Below are 22,214 nucleotides of genomic sequence, written 5' to 3'. Positions count from 1 at the left end.
AACCGCTAAGCCAACGAACCCAGGATCCTAGGATCCCAAGCCGGCACCCTAACCGCTAAGCCAACGAACCCAGGATCCTAGGATCCCAAGACACACCCTAATCGCTAAGCCAATGAACCCAGGATCCTAGGATCTCAAGCCGCACCCTAACCGCTAAACCAACGAACCCAGGATCTTAGGATCCCAAGCTGGCACCCTAATCGCTAAGCCAATGAACCCAGGATCCTAGGATCCCAAGCCGCACCCTAACCGCTAAGCCAACGAACCCAGGATCCTAGGATCCCAAGCCACACCCTAATTGCTAAGCCAATTAACCCAGGATCCTAGGATCCAAAGCTGGCACCCTAACCGCTAAGCCAACGAACCCAGGATCCTATGATCCCAAGCCGCACCCTAACCGCTAAGCCAACGAACCCAGGATCCTAGGATCCCAAGCCGGCACCCTAACCGCTAAGCCAACGAACTCAGGATCCTAGGATCCCAAGCCACACCCTAATCGCTAAGCCAATGAACCCAGGATCCTAGGATCCCAAGCCGCACCCTAATCGCTAAGCCAATGAACGCAGGATCCTAGGATCCCAAGCCGCACCCTAACCGCTAAGCCAACGAACCCAGGATCCTAGGATCACAAGCCGCACCCTAATCGCTAAGCCAACGAACCCAGGATCCTAGGATCACAAGCCGCACCCTAATCGCTAAGCCAATGAACCCAGGATCCTAGGATCCCAAGCCGCACCCTAACCGCTAAACCAACGAACCCAGGATCCTAGGATCCCAAGCCGGCACCCTAACCGCTAAGCCAACGAACCCAGGATCCTAGGATCCCAAGCCACACCCTAATCGCTAAGCCAATGAACCCAGGATCCTAGGATCCCAAGCCGCACCCTAACCGCTAAACCAACGAACCCAGGATCCTAGGATCCCAAGCTGGCACCCTAATCGCTAAGTCAATGAACCCAGGATCCTAGGATCCCAAGCCGCACCGTAACCGCTAAGCCAACGAACCCAGGATCCTATGATCACAAGCCGCACCCTAATCGCTAAGCCAACGAACCCAGGATCCTAGGATCACAAGCCGCACCCTAATCGCTAAGCCAATGAACCCAGGATCCTAGGATCCCAAGCCGCACCCTAACCGCTAAACCAACGAACCCAGTATCCTAGGATCCCAAGCTGGCACCCTAATCGCTAAGCCAACGAACCCAGGATCCTAGGATCCCAAGTCGCACCCAAACCGCTAAACCAACGAACCCAGGACTATTGTGAGTTTCACGTTTGTAGAGGTCACTGGATGCCCCTCATAGTGAAGTATACTCGACGGGATGGTAAAACATTCCATATGGTAACGTAAACAGAATGTGCACAGTGAATAGCTCAGTAGTGTCAAAACAAAGTCTTGAAAAGGCAAAGACTGCTCCATCGGTATGTAGACGAGATATTTTCCAGATGTGTTTTTGACTGATTGTTGCTCCACAGATCTTGAATATTTTCCCAGTTTTATTTATTTATTTATTTTTTATCTTATTTTATTTTATCTATTTTTTTATTTATCTTTTCCCATTTTTATTTATTTATTTATTATTACTATTTTTTCCCATCGGTATGTGGACGAGATCTTTTCCAGATGTGGTTTTGACTGATTGTTGCTCCACAGATCTTGAATATTTTCCCATTTTTATTTATTTATTTATTATTACTATTTTTTCCCATCGGTATGTGGACGAGATCTTTTCCAGATGTGGTTTTGACTGATTGTTGCTCCACAGATCTTGAATATTTTCCCATTATTTTTTTTTTTTACTGGAAGAACCAGTAGAGTATAGTAACATGAGTCCTGGGATTATATGATTTTATTATGTCTCAAAGCCTCTTCAGGCATGCACGCAATAACTGGTTGTGCGCAAACTTGTGTACATACCTGGCAGATTGCAGGGAAGTTAGCAGGTGAAATGTGTAGGCCATCGAGGCCTAAGGGCACTACCGAGAGCAAAGAAAGAATGCAGCCAAATGCCGTAAGTGAGTTCAATAAAGGCTGTGAGTGTTCAATGTACCTGCAAATAAACAGGATTGCACACACAACAAGTTAGTTATATGTGTGGTTATTGCTATTAACTTTACTGATGTGTATGCCAAGGAGATAAAGTGTGAAGCTATCAAGGCCTTAAAGGACAAGGACAAGCTGTGTAGTCTCTTGGAGGAGCACTGCTATGTACCTTGTCAAGAAAATACAGTTTCCAAACCTTTTCCTGTGTCATAACGCCATTGCTACAGGAAGTATAGAATAATTCGATTACCACAAAACATCAATTTGATTTTCGGCTAAAACACACAACTTGGACATGCCGCTTCCGTCAACCTGTCAATGGATCAAAAGGTAGGTCAGAGTGGTCAACCACAACTGAGTTGACACCAACCACAGGTGAGCATCCTGCACTTCTCACCAAACTTTCCTTTTGTATCTGAGGTCAACTTCTTATCTGCTTGACAAACTCACTCCACATACATTACCTTCAGAAAGTATTCACACCCTTTGACTTTTTTCACATTTTGTTGTTACATCCTGAATTTAAATTGGATTAAATTGAGATTTTTGTCACTGATCTACACAAAAGAAAGAGAGAAAGAGAGAGAGAGAGAGAGACAAGAGACAAGAGGGAAAGGGCCGGTCCATGGGGAATGATCAGCACTCCGACTATGACTGTGTGGCCCCGATGAATCCTGGCAGCAGGGAAGAATGGGGGAACATTTGGCCCCCGACTTGGATTGGGGAGGAAGGGGGTGGCGGGGCGGGGGGGGAGGGGGTACAACCATCGCGAAGAGGCATCCCTAATAGTTGCTGAAAACGTTGTTCTTTATGTATGCTGAATTTACATTAACAGTCGGTCGGCCTTGCCTGCTATGTAGAGTCAGCGAGTTGCTACCTGGCATTATTTGTTGTATCGCAGCTTTCCCCTTTACCATTGGCAGAGTGCTGTATTAGCATTTTGTGTACCTGGAGCATTGCATCTGCATTTTATCTTTCGTTGTGCATTTCTATATATAATATGGCTTTCAGCTAAGCTTGTCTGTGTATATATATATGTGTGTGTATAATAGTCTGGTCGTTTGATTGATGTACCGGGAAAAAATTGTTACCAAAGCATATATGGCATCAAAAGAAGCGCAATTTTATGCTCTACAAGATGGTGAAAACTCCTCTTTGATCCTCTTTGGGGAAAACTTTTTACAGCACGATTTATCCAGCATGGTAACAGCCTTGTGTCCGGGGTGCGAATTTTTTCCCCATGATGGTACAGGGCAATTGTCATTAAAATATAGTATAGTATAGTATAGTATCGTATAATTGCTCTGTACCATCATGGGGAAAAAATATTACGCGTCCGGCGTATAGTCAGGCCATTACCAAGCAACATTGCAAAAAAATAACAGGGAACAAACTGGGATGGCTTACTTTCTACAGAAGATGTAAATCATATGTACTATGTAGGAAATAAATCTAAAGTAGTATCTCAAAGATGTTCGCGTCCACAGGCATTTCGTCTTCTTCCGGTTGCACTGGAGCAGCATTCTGACACTTCACCTCGACAGTCAGGACAAGCAGTTACACAACTGAGCCCACTTTTCCGACAGGAACAAAGATTGGTGCTGCAGGGATTTCGTGACGATGCCTTACATTTGCACCGCACATACTTCAGAAGATCATCGGGGGCAGGTTCCATGTCGGTCATGACAGGCGCCAATCTACCATTCTCCACCATCCACCCCCATTCACACGGTTCTATTTGAGATACATTCAGACTTTTCCATATCATAACCTGCAAATGCACTCTGAGGCTATGTTGGAATGCAGCTCGTTCCGTCGGGGGAAGTCGCTCTGGTCGCATCGTGGAAGAGGTTGTTGGTGCAAGCTCCCTGTAGCGAGCATGTCGTAATTTGGTCAATGAGTCGTCTGGCTTTCCGCCATACATCTTGATGAAAATCCGTGCAACGGCTTCTCCGACAGCATCCTGGGTCGCATCCTCCTGCGCAAACTACTGCACACCATTGTCGCACTTCTTGCGAATTCTGGACAAGCTTGAGGATCCTGCATTTTCCGTGACCAAAAACAGCAGAGGTTGTATCGCAGCCACCCCATGCGTGAATTACTAGAAGGTGATGACGAACAGTCTGCTCTAAGTGTCCTACAGCTTCTTTGATATTAATGAGCTTCAAAGGTCTCTTCTGTGCTTTCCTGGGTTCTGATCGTAAGTGAATATCAGCCATGTCTGTGTTCCAGTGAAAGAGCAGAAGAACAAGGACGTCAGTGTCATCAGCTACCACTGTGGCATGCTGGCCAGCTGAAGCTAGGTCAAGGGCTGCAGAAACGATCTGGGTATCAGCATCGCTCTCACTCTGAACCACTTCATGACCGTCCAACCTGAGATAGTGGCTGAGTAAATTGATGAACTGGGTCTTGTTTTTTTCGTTCGCGAGAAAGAGCTGTTGTTTTCTGTGAGCGTGCATTTCTTCGCTGATTTGAACATCTGCTGAAGCTTTTCCAGCCCTTCTCTGGTGCTCGTGGTCTTTCACTGAGGGTCCACTTTCATAACCGTCAAAAACGATGCTACATATTCCATACTTGGAACGGACATACAAAAGGTCTTCTTTATACGTCTTTCCAGCCAGCCATCGCACTCGATGAAGCAACGCCCCTCCATCTAAAACCAAAAGAAAGACCGAAATAAAGACAAGAAATAACCGAAATCACGGTCACAAAATCGGATATTTTGAACCAATGATCACGATCCTTCAAGGGTTGTTTGACATATTCAAGGACTGGAATAATAAAACTACCGTAATGAAGTGTGGTGCTGCGCACACACAACTTGCTTTCCAAAGAGGTAGGCCACAACGCGTTTGTTAAAACAAAAGAGTCTTTATTTCGAAAGCTCGAACTTCAGCACTGAGCGGGCTCGAGCTTAGAGCCCGCATATATGTGCCGAGGACACGCCTAGTCCCCGGGCGTGGCCGATCGGTCGAAGGGCGGGGCATGTGCCATCGGTCCCCGCCTGGGCGCTCGCGCCACCCACTGGTGCGCGGAATTATTGCCCCTTGTGCCCGCCACACGCGCCCCCCCAGAATTCCCGCGCACCTGAAGGGTGAGTTTGCGGGGAAGCCGGATGACCCGGCCTTAACGCCCCCTGGCGATGGGTGCAGGGCTGGGGGGTAACAGGCCGGCGGGGCTGAGGGGCTGAGGGGTGCCGGGGGTCCGACCGTCGGGGGGTGACCTCGACGCGGAGGCAGAGCTGCTGGCGGGGGTGCCGGGGGTTCGACCGCCGGGGGCGGCCTCGACGCGGAGGCAGCGCAGCTGGCGGGGGGTGGTCCGGATCGAGGTGGGCCGGCTTGAGGCAGTCCACGGAAATGCGATCCGGGGCACCGCCGATGTCGACCGTGAAAAACTTGTCCCCGGTCTCCAGCACGTGGAAGGGCCCGTCGTACGGGGGCCGTAGCGATGCCCGGTGGGCGTCGTGCCGGATGAACACGTACGTTGCCGTGCGAAGCTCCGGGGCGACGTGGGAAGGCGGGCAACCGTGGTGTGCCGTTGGCACCGGGGCGAACCTCCGGGCGGTCTCCTGAAGGGCGGAGCGCTGTTGCGCCGTGGACCAAGGAGCCGTGGAGTCGGGGATAAATTCACCTGGTACCCGCAATGGTTGCCCGAAGACCAGCTCCGCCGAGGACACGCGCAGGTCGTCCTTGGGCGCCGTCCTGAGGCCCAGCAGGACCCTGTCGACCCAGCCGCCGTCACGGAGGCTGGCCCGGAGCGCGGCCTTCATGGAGCGATGAAAGCGCTCGCACAGGCCATTGGCCTGGGGGTGGTAGGCCGTGGTGTGGTGTAGTTTCACCCCGAGCCCTTGCGCCACCACGGCCCAGAGCTCCGAGGTGAACTGGGGGCCGCGGTCGGACGAGATGTCCGAGGGGGCACCGAACCGGGTAACCCAAGTGGCGATAAAGGCTTGCGCCACCTCAGCCGCAGACGTCGCCGCCAAGGGGACGGCCTCCGGCCACCGTGTGGTGCGGTCGACCATGGTGAGGAGGTGGGTGAACCCTCGCGAGGGGGGCAGAGGTCCCAAAAAGTCGACGTGTACGTGGTCGAACCGCCGCTCAGGCACCGTAAACGGGGCCAACGGTGCCTGGGTGTGGCGGTGGACCTTTGCGCGCTGGCACGCGAGGCACGTCCTGGCCCAGTCGCGGACGTCCTTCCTGAGGCCATGCCAGACGAACTTCGCCCCGACGAGTTTCTGGGATGCCTTCGCGCCAGGGTGGGACAGGCCGTGGATGGCGTCGAACACTGGGCCCTGCCAGCCAGCGGGCACGATGGGGCGAGGCCGGCCGAGGGAGACGTCCCATAGAAGGGCCGTGCCCGCGGCATCGAACGGCACCTCGGTGACGCGGAGGCCCGTGATGGCGGTCCGCAAGGCCTGGACGCCGTGGTCGGTGGTCTGGGCCTCCGCCATCCGGGCATAGTCGACCCCGAGGTGGACCGCGTGCACGACGGACTGGGAAAGGCAATCCGCCGTCGTGTACTCGTGTACTCGGACACGGCAGAGAGGTGGCGCTGCTGCCGTGCCGACCATGGCTCGGCGACCTTGGCCATCGCGAACACAAGGGGCTTGTGGTCAACGAAGGCCGTGAACGGACGGCCCTCCAGCAGATAGCGGAAGTGTCGGACCGCCAGGTGGAGCCCGAGCAACTCGCGATCGAAGGTGCTGTACCGGCGTTCGTGCGGGCGAAGCTGCCGGCTAAAAAACGCCAGCGGTTGCCAAGCACCACGCACCCATTGCTCGTGCACCGCGCCCACCACGTAGTCTGATGCATCGGTGGTGAGGGCGATCGATGCATCGGGCGCCGGGTGCGCCAGCATGGTGGCGTCGGCCAGAGCCAGCTTTGCGCCCGCGAATGCCGCGGCCATCGGCTCCGACCATGCGATGTCACCTTTGCCCGGCTTGCCCAGAAGGGCCTCGTGCAAGGGGCGGAGGAGCCGGGCGATTTGGGGCATGAAGCGATGGTAAAAGTTTACCATGCCCAGGAACTCCTGGAGCCCCTTGACCGTGCGGGGCCATGGGAAATCCCTGACCGCCTCCACCTTGGCCGGTAAAGGGACGGCACCGTGCTCGGTGATGCGATGCCCCAAGAAGTGGATAGTGGCGACACCGAAATGGCACTTGGCAGGGTTGATGATTAGGCCATGCTGGCCCAGGCATTCGAAAAGCGTGCGGAGGTGGAGCAGGTGCTCTTCCTGGGACGCGCTCGTGACTAGGATGTCGTCTAGGTAGACAAACAGGAAAGGTAAGTCACGCAAGACGCTATCCATAAGCCGCTGGAATGCCTGGGCCGCATTCTTCAACCCGAAGGGCATCCTTAGGAATTCGAAGAGGCCGAAAGGGGTGATGACGGCCGTCTTCGGGACGTCGTCCGGTTGGACGGGGACCTGATGGTAGCCCCGGATGAGGTCCACCTTAGAGAACACGGTCGTGTTGGCCAACCGGGCGGAAAAGTCCTGAATGTGTGGGACCGGGTAGCGGTCGGGGGTGGTGGCATCATTGAGCCGGTGGTCGTCCCCGCACGGCCGCCATCCCCCGCCGGGCTTCGGCATAATGTGCAGCGGAGAAGCCCAAGCGCTGTTGGAGCGCCGTACGATCCCCAGCCGCTCCAGCATGGCGAACTCCGCTTTCGCCACGGCGAGCTTCGTGGGCTCGAGTCGGCGTGCCCGGGCATAGACCGGCGGCCCGACCGTGGGGATGTGGTGCTCCACCCCGTGTTTAACGGCCACCGCTGAGAAGGTGGGCCGCGTGAGGGCCGGGAAACTGGCGAGGAGGCGGGTAAAGTCGTCCGCTGCCGGAAGCGTGCAAACTAAACTCGCCGGGACGGAACCTTCCAGCAAGCCGCTTGGCAAGCCGCTCGGTGAGCCGCTCAGTGAGCCGCTCAGCGAACAAGCGAGCAAGCTAAAGGTTTCGGCCTGGCCGAGCCGTCTGCGCTTCACGTCGACCAACAACCCATTCGCACATAGGAAGTCCACACCAAGCAATGCCATTGGCACGCTGGCGGTCACGAACGACCATTGAAAGCGCTGCCCTCCGAACCGCAGGGAGAGGCAGCGCTTCCCGAATGTGCGGATGGGTGTACCGTTGGCGGCAAGCAACGCGGGGCCCCGGCCCGCGGTTCGCTTGTCGGACGTGGAGGCGGGGATGACGCTTACCTGCGCTCCTGTATCGCAGAGGAAACGGCGCCCGGACAAGGTGTCCGTAATGAACAGGAGGCTGCCGGAATGGCCGACGCTCAGGGCCGCTAATGAGCGCCGGCCCGGTCGTTTCCCGACTTGTCAAACGAGCATGGCGGGCGACACGTCCTAGCCTTGTGGCCGAACCTGGCGTGGAAATAGCACCAGGCTTGCGGCGGCGGGGCGGCGGCGGCCGTGGCGACCGCGGTGCTCTCGGTGGCAGTGGTGGTGGGCGGGGCGCGGCGGCGGCCACGAGGGACGCTGTAGCCTCTGCCCCGGGATCCACGACGGTAGCACAGTAACTCGACCGCGTGTCACAAGCCGCAAAAAACTTGTCGGCCTCTACGGCCAGAGCGCGGGGTTCCCTTATGTCGGAACCGGCCAGCGCGAGGCGTACCTGTAGAGGTAGCTGGCATAGGAAAAGCGCCCGGAATAAGAAATCCGGGGCTTGGTCACCCAGCAGCGACAGCATAAAATCCATCCGCACGGATGGTCGGGAAGGTCCAGGAGGCGGTCGGCCCGTTCGATCTCCGTGAGGCCGAACGTGGCGATGAGGAGATGTTTGAGTGCCTTGTACTTGTGGTCGACCGGCGGGTGCCGCAGGATGGACACGACTCGGGCGGCAGTGCCGGGCCCGAGGGCGGCGACCACGTGGTAGTAACGGGTCTCGTCCGCCGTTATGCCTCGAAGCTGAAATTGCGCTTCGGCCGGCACGAACCACACGTCGGCCTGTGCTTCCCAAAACTCTGGGAGTTTTACTGCGACGGCGTTGGTGGCCATGGCGCGTTCGGTGGTCAGCAACGACTGAACCAATCGGGGTCACCAGTGAAGTGTGGTGCTGCGCACACACAACTTGCTTGCCAAAGAGGTAGGCCACAACGCGTTTGTTAAAACAAAAGAGTCTTTATTTCGAAAGCTCGAACTGCAGCACTGAGCGGGCTCGAGCTTAGAGCCCGCATATATGTGCCGAGGCCACGTCTAGTCCCCGGGCGTGGTCCGATCAGTCGAAGGGCGGGGCATGTGCCATCGGTCCCCGCCTGGGCGCTCGCACCACCCACTGGTGCGCGGAATTATTGCCCCTTGTGCCCGCCACAGTAATATATTAATCAATTGATGTAATAAATATCAAAATCCACCAAAAAACATTAAATAAACCCAAAGTTTAAAATAAACATTTTAGCAAATACGCTAATTAAATTAAGTCACATGACCTACTGTTAAAATATGTGAAAGGCGTTGGATTAAAGAACTTTGATAATGCATCTAGGCACAAATCATGTATACTTATATCGTGTCTGTGGTTTCTGACATGGGAAGCCATTGAAATTTGACTGAAAAAGGCTCCTTCTCTAAAACGACTATAACTTTTTTCCCCCAAGGAGGATTGAAGAGGAGTTTTCACCATGTTAAAGAGCACAAAAATACGCTTTGATTGATACCATATATGCTTGGGTAACAATTTTTTCCCGTAGCCCATGATTTTGACTTCAAACGACCATACTATACTGTATTACTGTATGTCTATATATAGAAATATATATATAGAAATATATATATATATATATATATATACATATATATATATATATATATATATATATATATATATATAATATATATATATATATATATATATATATATTATATATATATACATATATATATATATATATATATATATATATATATATATATATATATATATATATATATATATATATATATATATCTATATATATAAAGTAGAGTTGGCCTCTGTGTCTGTATCCTGATCTATCTATGATCTCTAAGATCTCGAGAACCCGTGGACGGATTTGCGAGCGGAAAGTACTGTTCGACTCGGGATGGTCCCAGGAATGTCACGGAGACATAAACATTTAAAAAATTTCGGTTTTAAAATTAGCGTATTATTAGCACTAGCAGAAGAGAGAGGGATTCGAAGGGAGGGGAGCGCAGCGCTTCTAGCGCTTCTGACTACAGCACACCTTAAAATTAAAAAAACTTCGGGTTTTAAAATTAGTGCGTTACGCGTAATTAGCGCTAGCAGAAGAGGGAGGGAATCTAAGGGAGGGAGCGCAGTGCTCCCTCCAGCGCTTCTGTTAGCGTAATTAGCGTATTTCGGAACGTTAATTTTTCAACTTCATTATTCGGAATCAGTACGTCCCAGAGAACCTTCGTAACGTTAATTTTTCAACTTCATCCGATTGACATGGGACCAACGGCATGTGACAAAGAGTGAAACATACAGGCTACATTTATTTGACGACAATGAGTTCCGACTTCCGACCTCGGTGGGATGACAGGCTGAGTCAACCCCCCTGGTGTGAAGGGGGAGGAGGAGGGGAGGGGGAAGAGAAGGGGAGGGGAACGAGGGGGAAGGGGATGGGAGGGGGGAGGGGGGAGGGGGGAAGGGGGAGGGGGAGGGGAAAGGGGGAGGGGAGGGGGGGGAGGGGAAAGGGGGGGGGAGGGGGGGGGAGGGGAGGGGCCCTTCTTCCCCTGGGCACCCCCGCACCCTTCCCTCCCCCCTTCCCCTCCCCCCCTCCCCCCCCCTTCCCCCTCCCCCCCATTCCCCTCCCCTCCTCTTCCCCCTCCCCTCCTCCTCCCCCGCTTCCCCCTCCCCCCTCCCCCCCGTTCCCCTCCCCTCCTCTTCCCCCTCCCCTCCTCCTCCCACTCCCGTGCAAAGCCGGGTACCTCTGCTAGTCATATATATATTGTTGCGGTTTTCGCCTCGACCCTCCTGCCCTTACCAAGGGGAGATTAAGCCCCTTGTTCTTTTTGGGTATCGCAACCGCGAGACTTTGAGTCGCCACTCCCGGGCAGACGCAGGACAGGGTTACGGGACAATTCTTGCACGTACCTAAATACCTACGCCGCCGCGGAAGCGGGGATCAAGTCTCGCACGAACCATGCGTAATTTGAGTACGTCCGAGCGGATGACGTACCACGTGGTCCGTGCAGTTATCTTGTATTGGAACCCGATTAGAGCGATAATTTTTCGTACCACCCTAAGTCAATGATGGAAAACACAAAAGCGGTAGAATCAAAGGAATAACACGATTTAATTATTATTTACAATGATTCAGTAGAAAGCAGAGACACAGGGCAGTCTTATACAGTCTTAGCTTAAATTCCCAGACATGGGCCCATTCACACTCACAGGGGGAATGAAAGAAGGAAATGTTCATGCGCTGAACGCACCGGCTCCGTTGTTCAGGAACAGCTCTCTGCCGGTCACAGCATGTCCCTCGATGAAGGCAGGCAGGCAGGCGGGAGGGATCCTTGCGGCACGTATCTCGAACAAAGGCAGGCAGGCGAGTATGCGCGTCTCTCGCCCGGCTCGGCGGTTCCTCACAGCGTGATTAATCAACGGCGCAATTTCACTCGCGTAACTCAATAGGGGATTTGCCTCAAGCTCAACCGAGCATTCAACTTGTTCAAGTGCCTCTCCCCTCAAAACTGCTTGACTTGTTTCAACGCACCTCTCCTCAGAACTGAGGTGGGGGCTTTTCGCAAAGGGTTATATTGCCACGCCCTTAGCCCGCATCGAATGTTCCAAACCACGCCTTTGCCACAGTCGTAAGCCACTCCCTTCGAGCCCTGATTGGCGGCTCGTGCTTACCGTCACTCCTTCCCCGCCTTCCTTCGCCCTTGATCGACGTGTCCAGGCCTGCCTCGTGGCATTTCGCGCCAAAGCCAAAGTATCGAGGCGGCATAAAGCATTGGAGGGAAACCTAACTCTCATTGTTCTACTCAACGCAAAACTAACACAGGAAAAGGACTATGCTTACATTTACTAAGAAATAACTGAACTATCGCGAGGCTACGTGTTGTAGTGTGACTAAACTATGAGGGGGGAAATTAACCTTTATTGGTAAAAACACAAAACCGCAACAATATATATATATATATATATATATATATATATATATATATATATATATATATATATATATATATATATATATATATATATATATATATATATTTGCTAGCACTTGCTGTTAGGCAGTCATTACAACAAACATATATGTTTAACATTAGTAATTGTGCTGTATTTTATATCTTTTCCAGTTTCACTCCTTATTCATTCACTTCATGCCTGTGTAACCTCATTGAAACACTAGAGAGAGGGGGGCTGTTCCCTCACTCCTTATTCATTCACTTCATACCTGTGTGACTTCATTAAAACACTAGAGCGAGGGGGGCTGTCCCCTCACTCCCATGTCGTTCTTGAATGGACTTCGGCTGGCTGTCTACATGTGTACAGCTACACGTGGGGATGACAGCACAGTCTCTTTTTTCTACCTTCTATCCTCCGATATTGCTCCCTCTGCTCCATTAGCCCTCCGACCCTGCTCAGCAACCCCAGGATGCACGTGTTCGTCCACTAACCTCCTCCTGGTTAAACCTCCAAAATCCAGGCTTACTGCACATGTCAAATCTTTTCTTTCTCTTTTCTCTCGTTTGTGGACATGTCTTCCTGAGGCTGTTCAATCTCATTCTTACCCCCAGGGCTTCAAGCAGGCGGTACACCAACATCTCAGGTTATTCCCGATCTCCACACGTGATCTTTTCTACCTCCATTAACCCCACCTTACCTAACCCAACCCACCTACTTGCAGGTTACTGTATTGACTCCCTCCTATCCCTCCTCTTTTACTGTTTTTTAATTCCCTTATTTTGGCCAACTGCTCTCCCACTGCCCCATGTCACTTCATTGCTAATTTGACCCTCTGTCACCTTGCTCTTCCATGAGCCTCGATGTTGTGTAACAAACAATGTAAAAAAAAAAAACTTTAAATCTGTAAAGTTGTGGTTATTACATGTGCATTCCTGTGGTAACTCACCGGACATGGCGGTTCAATGTGTTGAAAGCAAGACAAGCAGAAGCGAAGGTTACACCAAGGGCAGCAAGAATCGAAATAGAAACAAACAGGCTCTGGGAGAGGTACCGGAAATGAGGCTGAACCTTTGTCCGATCTGGAGGAGGGGTTTTTCCTGAAAGTTGAAAATGAGTGGGTGTAATAATTTCCTACATTTTCATTGCAGCTATGATACACGACTTTTGAAACGACGTAATCCGCCCCAGAATGATCAGGGCACATGCACAGAAACACCAGACTTTGGGGCATCAGACTTTGGGGCATCAGACTTTGGGTTCACACTTTGGGGCATCAGACTTTGGGTTCAGACTTTGGGGTTCAGACTTTGGGGCATCAGACTTTGGGTTCACACTTTGGGGCATCAGACTTTGGGTTCAGACTTTGGGGTTCAGACTTTGGGGCATCAGACTTTGGGTTCAGACTTTGGGGTTCAGACTTTGGGGCATCATAAAGTACATCAAGTGTGCAAGATAAGGATCGTTACCTAAAATGGCTTGCAAAGCTTCTAAAAGAAGCCAAAAATACTTGGAAAAGCACCACAGAGAAAAGGTTGTGCTTCTGCGCAATGAAAGAGTTGGAGAACTTTCTCAGACCGCCAAATTGGCAGATATATCCGTACTGCATCTCCCGACCATGTGGGCCGGCGCAAGACCCGAGTGGACGGGCTTGCGCTACGCAAACCTCCGACGGATCGCTCCTTGTGAATGGAATTTAAACCTTGCAGGAATGCCTCCTGTGAACATAGCAGGCCTGGCGATTTATTTAGCGGACGTCTACAATTTGAAAGACAACGCTGTGTGTCATTACCATGTCGCCATAACAAACTGTTAGACCAAGGACATCTTCGCGATGTGAAAATACACACAGTTTGTTCTAGATAAATTTATGTGGGAGCCGGATGTATCAGGTAGATTTGTCTGAGGAAGACAACGCATCTGGTTTGCGTGCTTCTTATCACCGATGAAAAGGACACATCTGGGGCTCGTGAATGTACGGGGTACGTTTTAAATGATTATATTCAATCATGTTGGGAGAGCGGGGGTGCTATGAGAGTTTTGATAGCTGTTATAAATATATCATTTGTTTGTTTCCGGGCCACAAGATAGATTATATTGGATTTATTTATTTATTTATTTATTATTAATATATGTACATCCATTGTGCCCGCTCATCTATATTAACAGGACATGACAGGAACTCAACACCTCTTACTGTTATCCACGGATATTTCTCGATTTTCCTATATTTCCGTGAGTCCGATTTACATTCAGGAACAGAACAATCATGGTTAACCATTTGGAAATAAACCATTGGAAATGCTTAAAATTGTGTTTAAAAGACTATTTGAGTTACAAATCTCAGGTTAAAAGCGTCCGCTGAGCAGAACCGAGTCAGTGTAAACACACACACACACACACACACACACACACACAGCGCATGCGCAAAAGGCCTCATTATCATCAGACAGTTATGCGACATTTTCAAAGTCGTGCATTATAGCTGTAGGCCTACAATGTCCACAAAAAACTCTTTTCCACCTTTAATGAATTTAAACAACATGTCTTTGGCGATGCAAGGTAACCACTATGGATCACCTTTTTAACATCTGTTTGCATGTTTCAAACATCTGCCCACACCACCCTGCTTGGGTTCTTGGATTCACCTTCCTCCAAACCATTCGCTAAGCTACTCACCTTCCCAGTGGTCCGTGTCCAGCCAAGACAGGTTGTTGTGCGTGCTGTCAAAGTAGCCAATTTTAACATATTTTCGATCTGGTTTGAAACACACAGACGCACATTCATCGATGTGATGTATATCTCACTCAGGATCTTTCAGAGAAAATTATTTTAATCATCACAAATGCGGATGAGATGGATCCACAAGTTTTTGATTTAAAAAAATATTATTAGGTCTAAAAGCAACAAACAAACCAATAATCACAATATCATAAACATTCTTACAGTCATATATCGCAAAACAAAATGGCGGTAGACTCATTCAAGACTGCTTGTTTAAGTAATATAAACGGGTTTAACAAGTAATAAGGGGCACTAACACTGAACCACTTTTCATGTTAAAAGCAACATGCCGAGTGACGTCATACTATCATACTTTGAAGCTGTTCGATCAACGTCCAGGCCATTCGTGCGCCGCTTGCATCAAACACGACATGGCCCTAGAAATAGAAACACACAGAACATCCTCTTAAAGTCACTGGCTATGCTAAACAATTTATCACTCAAATCAAAAAGAAAACCGATCAAAAAAAAGATGAATAAATAAATAAACAAGAATTATCGACAAGGACTTGAGTCCATTTGCAGGGATTAAGATAAAACAATTAATAAAAACATCAAAAATAATCTACCATATTAGAGCAATGTCTGTCTGTCTGTCTGTCTGTCTGTGTCGCCATTTTTCTCAGAGATGGCTGAACGGATCTTCGTCAAACTTTCAGAGGTTCATCAGTGAGTGACCGGGAGTGTTTTAGGCAAAAAAAAAATTACGTTAAAAAAAAAGATCGTGTTTTTGGAGTTAAAAAAAATCGCTCGATAGTGCCTAAGCCTTTTAAAATTAATGACAGTCACATACAAGTACACATTCGCATAAATAAATAAAAAGACAATCACCAGACATTTGAATACAAATAAATCAAACAATACGAAGTTTGTAGTATGGCTTCTTCTTCTTCCTGATGTGCATCACACCTAACTCAGAAACGTGATGAACGCCACATTCACCCACCAGCATATATATGAACCCCCTTCCTCTCCTGCCTCCCCTTCCCCCCTCCTCCCTCCCCTCCCCATCCCCTTCTCCCCCCCCCCCCTACCTAGCCCCCTCCCCCGCCGGCAACGCCGAGTACTTCTGCTAGTACGTAATGTTTCTCAAACGACAATCACAGCCGTGCCCCCAAAATGGATGAACCTATTGTTGCTCCGTAATACACATCCCTATGAACTCTCCAATGGGCACATGTGATCTACACAGACCCGAGGACATCTCGTTTGCTTTTCTTTGATGGTCACGTGATGTTCACTGTCAATTGGGGGTGGGGGTTGTCTTCAGTGCCAACATCATTAACTCCAGAACACGACAAAGCAGAACAATTTATGTGTTCATCATAAGTGGCATGATATTGGGTGCCTGTGTGAGGCTCAGGTGTACGTCAAGGAAGTGTGTGACGTCACGAGGCTGTCTATCAGGATCGGGTCCACGATTATGGGGTAAAAATCTGGGAAAGAACATCCAGCAGAAGCAGCATTGTGGGCACAGAATGAGCAACACTGACATGGATTAGCAACACCTTGGAGGAATCACAACATAGATGGGACGTCATCCATTAAAGATGGCGTCCATTAAAGATGGCGTGCAGTCCATGGTCAGATGCGTGAAGTAATACGGTAACTATTCAAGAACTGCAGACCAGATGCTAATTCAAGTTTCATTCCAAAATATTTGTCACTGCTTCCCAATCCCTATTCCTCCCCAGCCGCACACTCCACCCCAATTACAAGATATTACCTAAAATAATTTTTTGATGTTTTAATTATAATATTATACACGCACATATCTATTCTGATTGAAGCGCAGGTTCTTGATACCGGAGGAAACCTTTCCTTCTCAAGTTTTCTAAGCACAGTAGATGGTGCAAGTTTAACTTTACCAACTCATCCCAGTTTTATTTTACTAGCCACACCTGGTGTTCTAATTACGATGCAAATTGATCATCATGCACATGAAGGCTTCCGGATTTTCCTTTATTCTATGCTAAGCAAAAATAGGCCAAAGACTCCTCGTAGAGATGAACGATCAATTGTTGCTTTTCGGTTTCTACTTTTCAAAAAAAAAAATCATTTGTCTTCTGCATGCGTTTCCTCCATGTTTTTGCCTTTTCGTCACCTGTATCGGTGGCAGTCACATACAAGTACACATGAGTACACATGTACACAGTCAACTGTGTGACTGAGTACACAAGTACACATGGTGGTGTCAGAACATTTGATCATTTGATACTCTAATCCTCCTTGACACCCGAAATGCAATGTTCCTGCTCAAGGTGGTTTGTTCGGGGACAGCGGTGAGTGCAGGTTTCTACCGTATGTTAGTGCTTAATGTTTAGCAACCTTCCAGGCACAAGAAGCTACCAGCTGTGCTCAACAATGTCCTCCTTTAAAATACCACAGCACCTTGTGTAAAACCAAACAGTTGTTGCTGATTGGAAGTGTGGACATAACAGGAATTACAAGGACATCACCAGATGTCGGACAAATCAGCATGGTAGATTCGATTTGAGCCTGGAATCCTAAAATCAGAAGCCTGGGATCAAGGGAAAGATTGCCTCTGTGCTGCCTGGCATCAATAATGCACCGATGGGCATGTGAACAACAACAACAACAACAACAACAGGCATTTTAAGGCCATTTTCCCTGCTAGAGCGGGGGTTAGCCTTGCGGGCCCCATGACAATCTTCTCCATTTTGCCCTATTTTCTGCATCTCCCTTTGTTAACCCCCTTGCCCGCATTTCTTCAACTGAAGTTGCTTTTTAGCCACGTCGCAGACGCTGCTCATAGAGTGCACGCTGTTGTTGTTGTTCTTCTTCTTCTTGTTCTTCTTCTTCTTCCTGTTGTTCTTGCAGAGAAGACAAAACCTCAAAGCTCTACCCATTCTGGGAACCATAGCTCCACCCATTTTGGGAGAGGCTTCATATAAACAAATATCCACCATTTTATTAACTCGCATAGCTTTGAGGCCTGTTTTGTAGGCCCGTGGTGTCTTCTTCTCTCACACAGTTTTATTTCAAATCAAATTCGATATATCATTTCATTTTTCACAGTCGCTAACATAGTTTTAGACTCGGTTGAAAAAAAACGGGAAGAAAATGCGATGAAAGTTGCCCTTTATAGAACGAAATGAATTCTCAAAGGCCTGTAACTTCAAGTCCATTGAGATTTTTTTTTTTTTTATCGCGGCATGGTCAGTCATACACCGCCCGAAATAACAGACGGGAAAATGCCGAGATATATATATTTTGTTTAAATCGCGGCATGCTCAGTCATACACCGCCCGAAATAACAGACGGGAAAATGCCGAGATATATATATTTTGTTTAAATCGCGGCATGCTCAGTCATACACCGCCCGAAATAACAGACGGGAAAATGCCGAGATATATATATTTTGTTTAAATCGCGGCATGCTCAGTCATACACCGCCCGAAATAACAGACGGGAAAATGCCGAGATATATATATTTTGTTTAAATCGCGGCATGCTCAGTCATACACCGCCCGAAATAACAGATGGGAAAATGCCGAGATATATTAAAAATTCGTCCATTTGATGACAATCGTCACGATGAAATATTTAATTTATACGTCGTCACAATAATGTGGAGAGAGGAGCATAGCTTCGTTCACGTGTCGCCACACACGGGAAATTGCCGAGATTTTTTTTTTTTAAATCGCGGCATGGTCAGTCATACACCGCCTGAAATAACAGACGGGAAAATGCCGAGATATATTAAAAATTCGTCGCCACACACGGGAAATTGCCGAGATATATTTTCACTTTGCACAAAAATAACATCAAGTAATCGAATCAATAGGAATGTCCTGTGCCTATAACATCGATGTTATAGGCACAGCTGCATCTAGGCATTGTGTAACATCGACGCGGCTTTTGTTTTAATTAAAACTTTTTGTACTTGTTTTAAAAACAAGAGAACACTGTCTTTCAACCCAAATATCAACAAATCAGTATGGTTATCAATTTTCAGCGAAAAAGGTTTCCGAACTTTTTTCAGTTTGTGTCCCTATTCACCCCATTTTACGGTACATCTAAATTGTGCGGAAATGGCAGAGAGGGGCACAGTGTAACCTTTGGAATGACCCTCGTACACTGCAGCCTAAGATACCCAGACACCTCGAGTTAAGCGATACTAATTGTCGGGAATGTTATGCTATGCTAGTCTCACAGTTGACTGAACAACTGAATTAACTGGAGCTAGACGATTATTTAGCGGAGGTCGCATGTGCTAAGATTGCTCATGTCAGCAGCATGTCTCACCGAGACGCCGTCAAAATGAGAAGAGTTGAGGGCACGGTAGATTTCATCAGTAATGATCTTGCTTGAGTAATTGAAGGCCTCAAGCCGCAAATTATGCTTTGCCAGGCGGGATACCGTTTGGTTGAGCGCAAGAGCTAATGCCCAGATGGCATCATAAGCCAACGGGGCTTCTTGGAACCCCCCGGTTTCTTCTGGACTTTGCCCGTACAGCTTAGCCACAATGCGTTCCATGAATTCCTGCGATGTCTGAAAGAGAGAAGGGGAAGAGAAAGAGCTTCACACATCGGAATGATCGTCTTTCATCTGAAAGTGCAGAGTGCATTGGTCAAAATTTGTAAAAGCTTAATAACATCAACCGTTCATGAAAAACTTTCAAAGGTAGGTTATCATTGGCAAAAACCACGTGGTTGACAGGATGAATGGAAACGGAGTCAGAAGACAAGCTGGCAAGCATATATACATACATATATGTATATTGTTGCGGATATGGGATTTGGCCTCCATATCCGCTTGTAAATATTCCCCTATTTCCCCAATACTCCCCAACTATCCCCAATCCCCCATTCCCTAGTCCCATTGCCTGTAAATAACACTCTGTAGCCCCGACCTTCCCCTTTTTCCCCCATTAAATGTCGTGCCCAGGTTCACCGCATCTCACGTAGACAACTATAGGACCTCTTGCTAGTTATTCTTAGTCTATGTCAGTTAAGGACTCGTTTCCATTAATTCTGACTCTTCGTTGCACCAGAATGTGATTGTATGGCACCAGTAGTGAGTTTAGGACCTCCCAATACCTCCCCACAACCTCATCTCCGCATCCTCCCATCATCTCATGGAACAACAACAACTACAACCACAGCGGGGGCGGCACGGCCGCGGTGCGGGGAGTGGGCGTCCTCACTCCGGCTCGGTTAGCCGCCATTGCCCATGTGCTCCAGGTTACCTCCAGGTTACGGGGTTACCACGAAGGGGCTGGCTGTCAGCCCCTCGTCAAGGGCGGAGCCCGGTACACCCCCGCACCCAATAAGAAGCAACGGGCCGATTCCATCTGGGGCGGAGCTAACGAGCCGAGGGCGTGTCACTCCCCGCCGGATATACGCAGCGACTTACCGGACGTGACGTCAGATGCGCCTCAGCCACGAAGAAGAACCAGTCGCGACCTCCAGCGCTGAGAGACCTCCCTGCATCTTTCGGACCGTGTGGATCCTGTCCCTGAGCCAAGAGTGCACCTTGTGCTGTCCACCGACTACCTGCCCTTCCTTGCCATCAATCCCCGTGTGAGTCAGTCTTGTCCCGTTTATCTGTCGTCTGTCGGGGTTACTATAAGACCGTGATTAAGTGCCTACCTTACTATGCTGTCTCTCTTGTCCTTGTAATCTAACGTTCCGCAATATTATAACCTCCTCCGGAGGTCTTGAGAACTGTACCCCTGGTGTCGTGTCATTTTAACCCAGCCGTTGTGTCCTTTCCTCAATTGATTTAGCGTAGCGCGACTCGGCCAACGTTCGAGTATAATCGGGTAAACTGTGCAGACGCGGTCATACCAAACCGCTCGGTAAACTAACATCCACAACCGCGTCTGTAACATTTGGTGTCGAGGAGTTGGATTCGGACGTGGGACTAAATTTATTAGGCCCAAATTTTGGAACACCAATTGTACCATTAGGGTAACAATTCAATTGGTGTTGGGAAGTGGAATTCGATCCGGAGCGCGTTTCACGCGCTCGAAATTATAACGGCGAAATTTGATTTTGTTTTACGAAAATAAAAACCCGAATTTTGAAAGTCGCGCTATGGCAGACCAAGACGGCTGGGTTCCGATAGAGGAGAGTGAGGCAGGGTCGATCCAGGACCAAATTGAGGGACATGAGGAGAGCGAAGCAGCGAGGGTAGCAGACGCACAAAATGGCGCCTCGCACATGGCCACGGCGACCGCGCCCGCGACCGTGGCAGCGCCCCTGGTGGATTCGAACCTTTTTATGTTGCAAATGAGGGCCCTTATGGAACGAATGGGAGACCAAATTGTGGGAATGAGGGCTGATAGTGAGCGGTTGGGAAACCAAATGGGGGTAATGGGGAACCGGATGGATGCTCAGAGTGAGCAATTGGGAGTAATGAGGGACGAAGCGAGGGGTACCGGTGAGGGGTTAGACAATAATTTTAAGGGATTAGACAAGAAATTTGGGAAGTTAGACAATAATTTTGAGGAGTTAGACAAGAAATTTGGGAAGTTAGACAATAATTTTGAGGAGTTAGACAAGAAATTTGGGAAGTTAGACAATAATTTTGAGGGGTTAGACAACGGGATAAAAGAGGTGAGAAATGGGTTAATGGGGGTAGAAAACAGAATGGCCGCTCAAGAGAATCAAATGGAAGGGATGCAAAAGGGGTTAGAGGGGTTAGAAAACAGGATGGAAGGCAAATTGAGGGACATGAGGGACCAAGCGGAAAGGGAAGTTAACCAAATGGGGCAGCAGATAGAGGGGGTCAAAATGGGGGTAGAAACCAAACTGGATGCTCACAGGGAGGAAATGGAGCAGATGAGGGTGGCATCTGGGCAGGAGATGCAAGTGATGGGAGAGGAGATCAGAAGAGGTGTGAGTGAGGAGGTCGGAGGAGTGCGCGAGGAGGTGAGGCACTGTAAGGAGCACATGGAGAAGGAGGTGAGAAAGGGGACTGTAAAGTTACAAGGGGGCATAGAGGACCTGACGCAGGAGGTGGAGCAGCTGACGGTGGGACAGACGGAGTTGGTGGAGCAGGTACAAAGGAATACTGCGGTAATAGGAGGGTTAAAAGCGACACAAAATGACCTAAAAAATGACTTGGTAGCGACGAAGAGGGAATGTCAGATGGTACGTGAGGGATTGACAACGAGGTTGGACGAGGTGATAGAGGTAATGGAGACGAAGGACCGGCAGGTGAGGACGCACATGGAAACGGTCAAGGTAGCCTTGGAGGACGAGCTTGAGGAGACGTACCGGGGAATAAAAGAGGTGAAGCAGAGAT

The 22,214-nt window shown here is 49.2% G+C and overlaps 1 protein-coding gene across 7 annotated transcripts in view; it reads right to left on the bottom strand.

Moving 5' to 3' along the window:
- Positions 1 to 22,214, bottom strand: part of GABBR1 (gamma-aminobutyric acid type B receptor subunit 1) — a 293,840-nt gene that overhangs the window by 39,149 nt on the left and 232,477 nt on the right. For all 7 annotated transcript variants that reach the window (XM_068108736.2, XM_068108737.2, XM_068108735.2 and 4 more), the window contains 5 exons: positions 19,209 to 19,454; positions 15,253 to 15,316; positions 14,835 to 14,912; positions 13,105 to 13,255; positions 1,919 to 2,051 (listed from right to left, as the gene is read on the bottom strand). In XM_068108736.2, the coding sequence (XP_067964837.2) occupies positions 1,919 to 2,051; positions 13,105 to 13,255; positions 14,835 to 14,912; positions 15,253 to 15,316; positions 19,209 to 19,454 (672 nt within the window). The remainder of the gene's footprint in view (positions 1 to 1,918; positions 2,052 to 13,104; positions 13,256 to 14,834; positions 14,913 to 15,252; positions 15,317 to 19,208; positions 19,455 to 22,214) is intronic.

The sequence above is a fragment of the Myxine glutinosa genome, chromosome 2 (assembly GCF_964187855.1).
Source record: "Myxine glutinosa chromosome 2, kmMyxGlut1.1, whole genome shotgun sequence".
NCBI classification, from domain to species: domain Eukaryota; kingdom Metazoa; phylum Chordata; class Myxini; order Myxiniformes; family Myxinidae; genus Myxine; species Myxine glutinosa.
The sequence above is the reverse complement of the archived record's forward strand: the minus strand, read 5'-3'. Positions and strand labels throughout refer to the sequence as shown.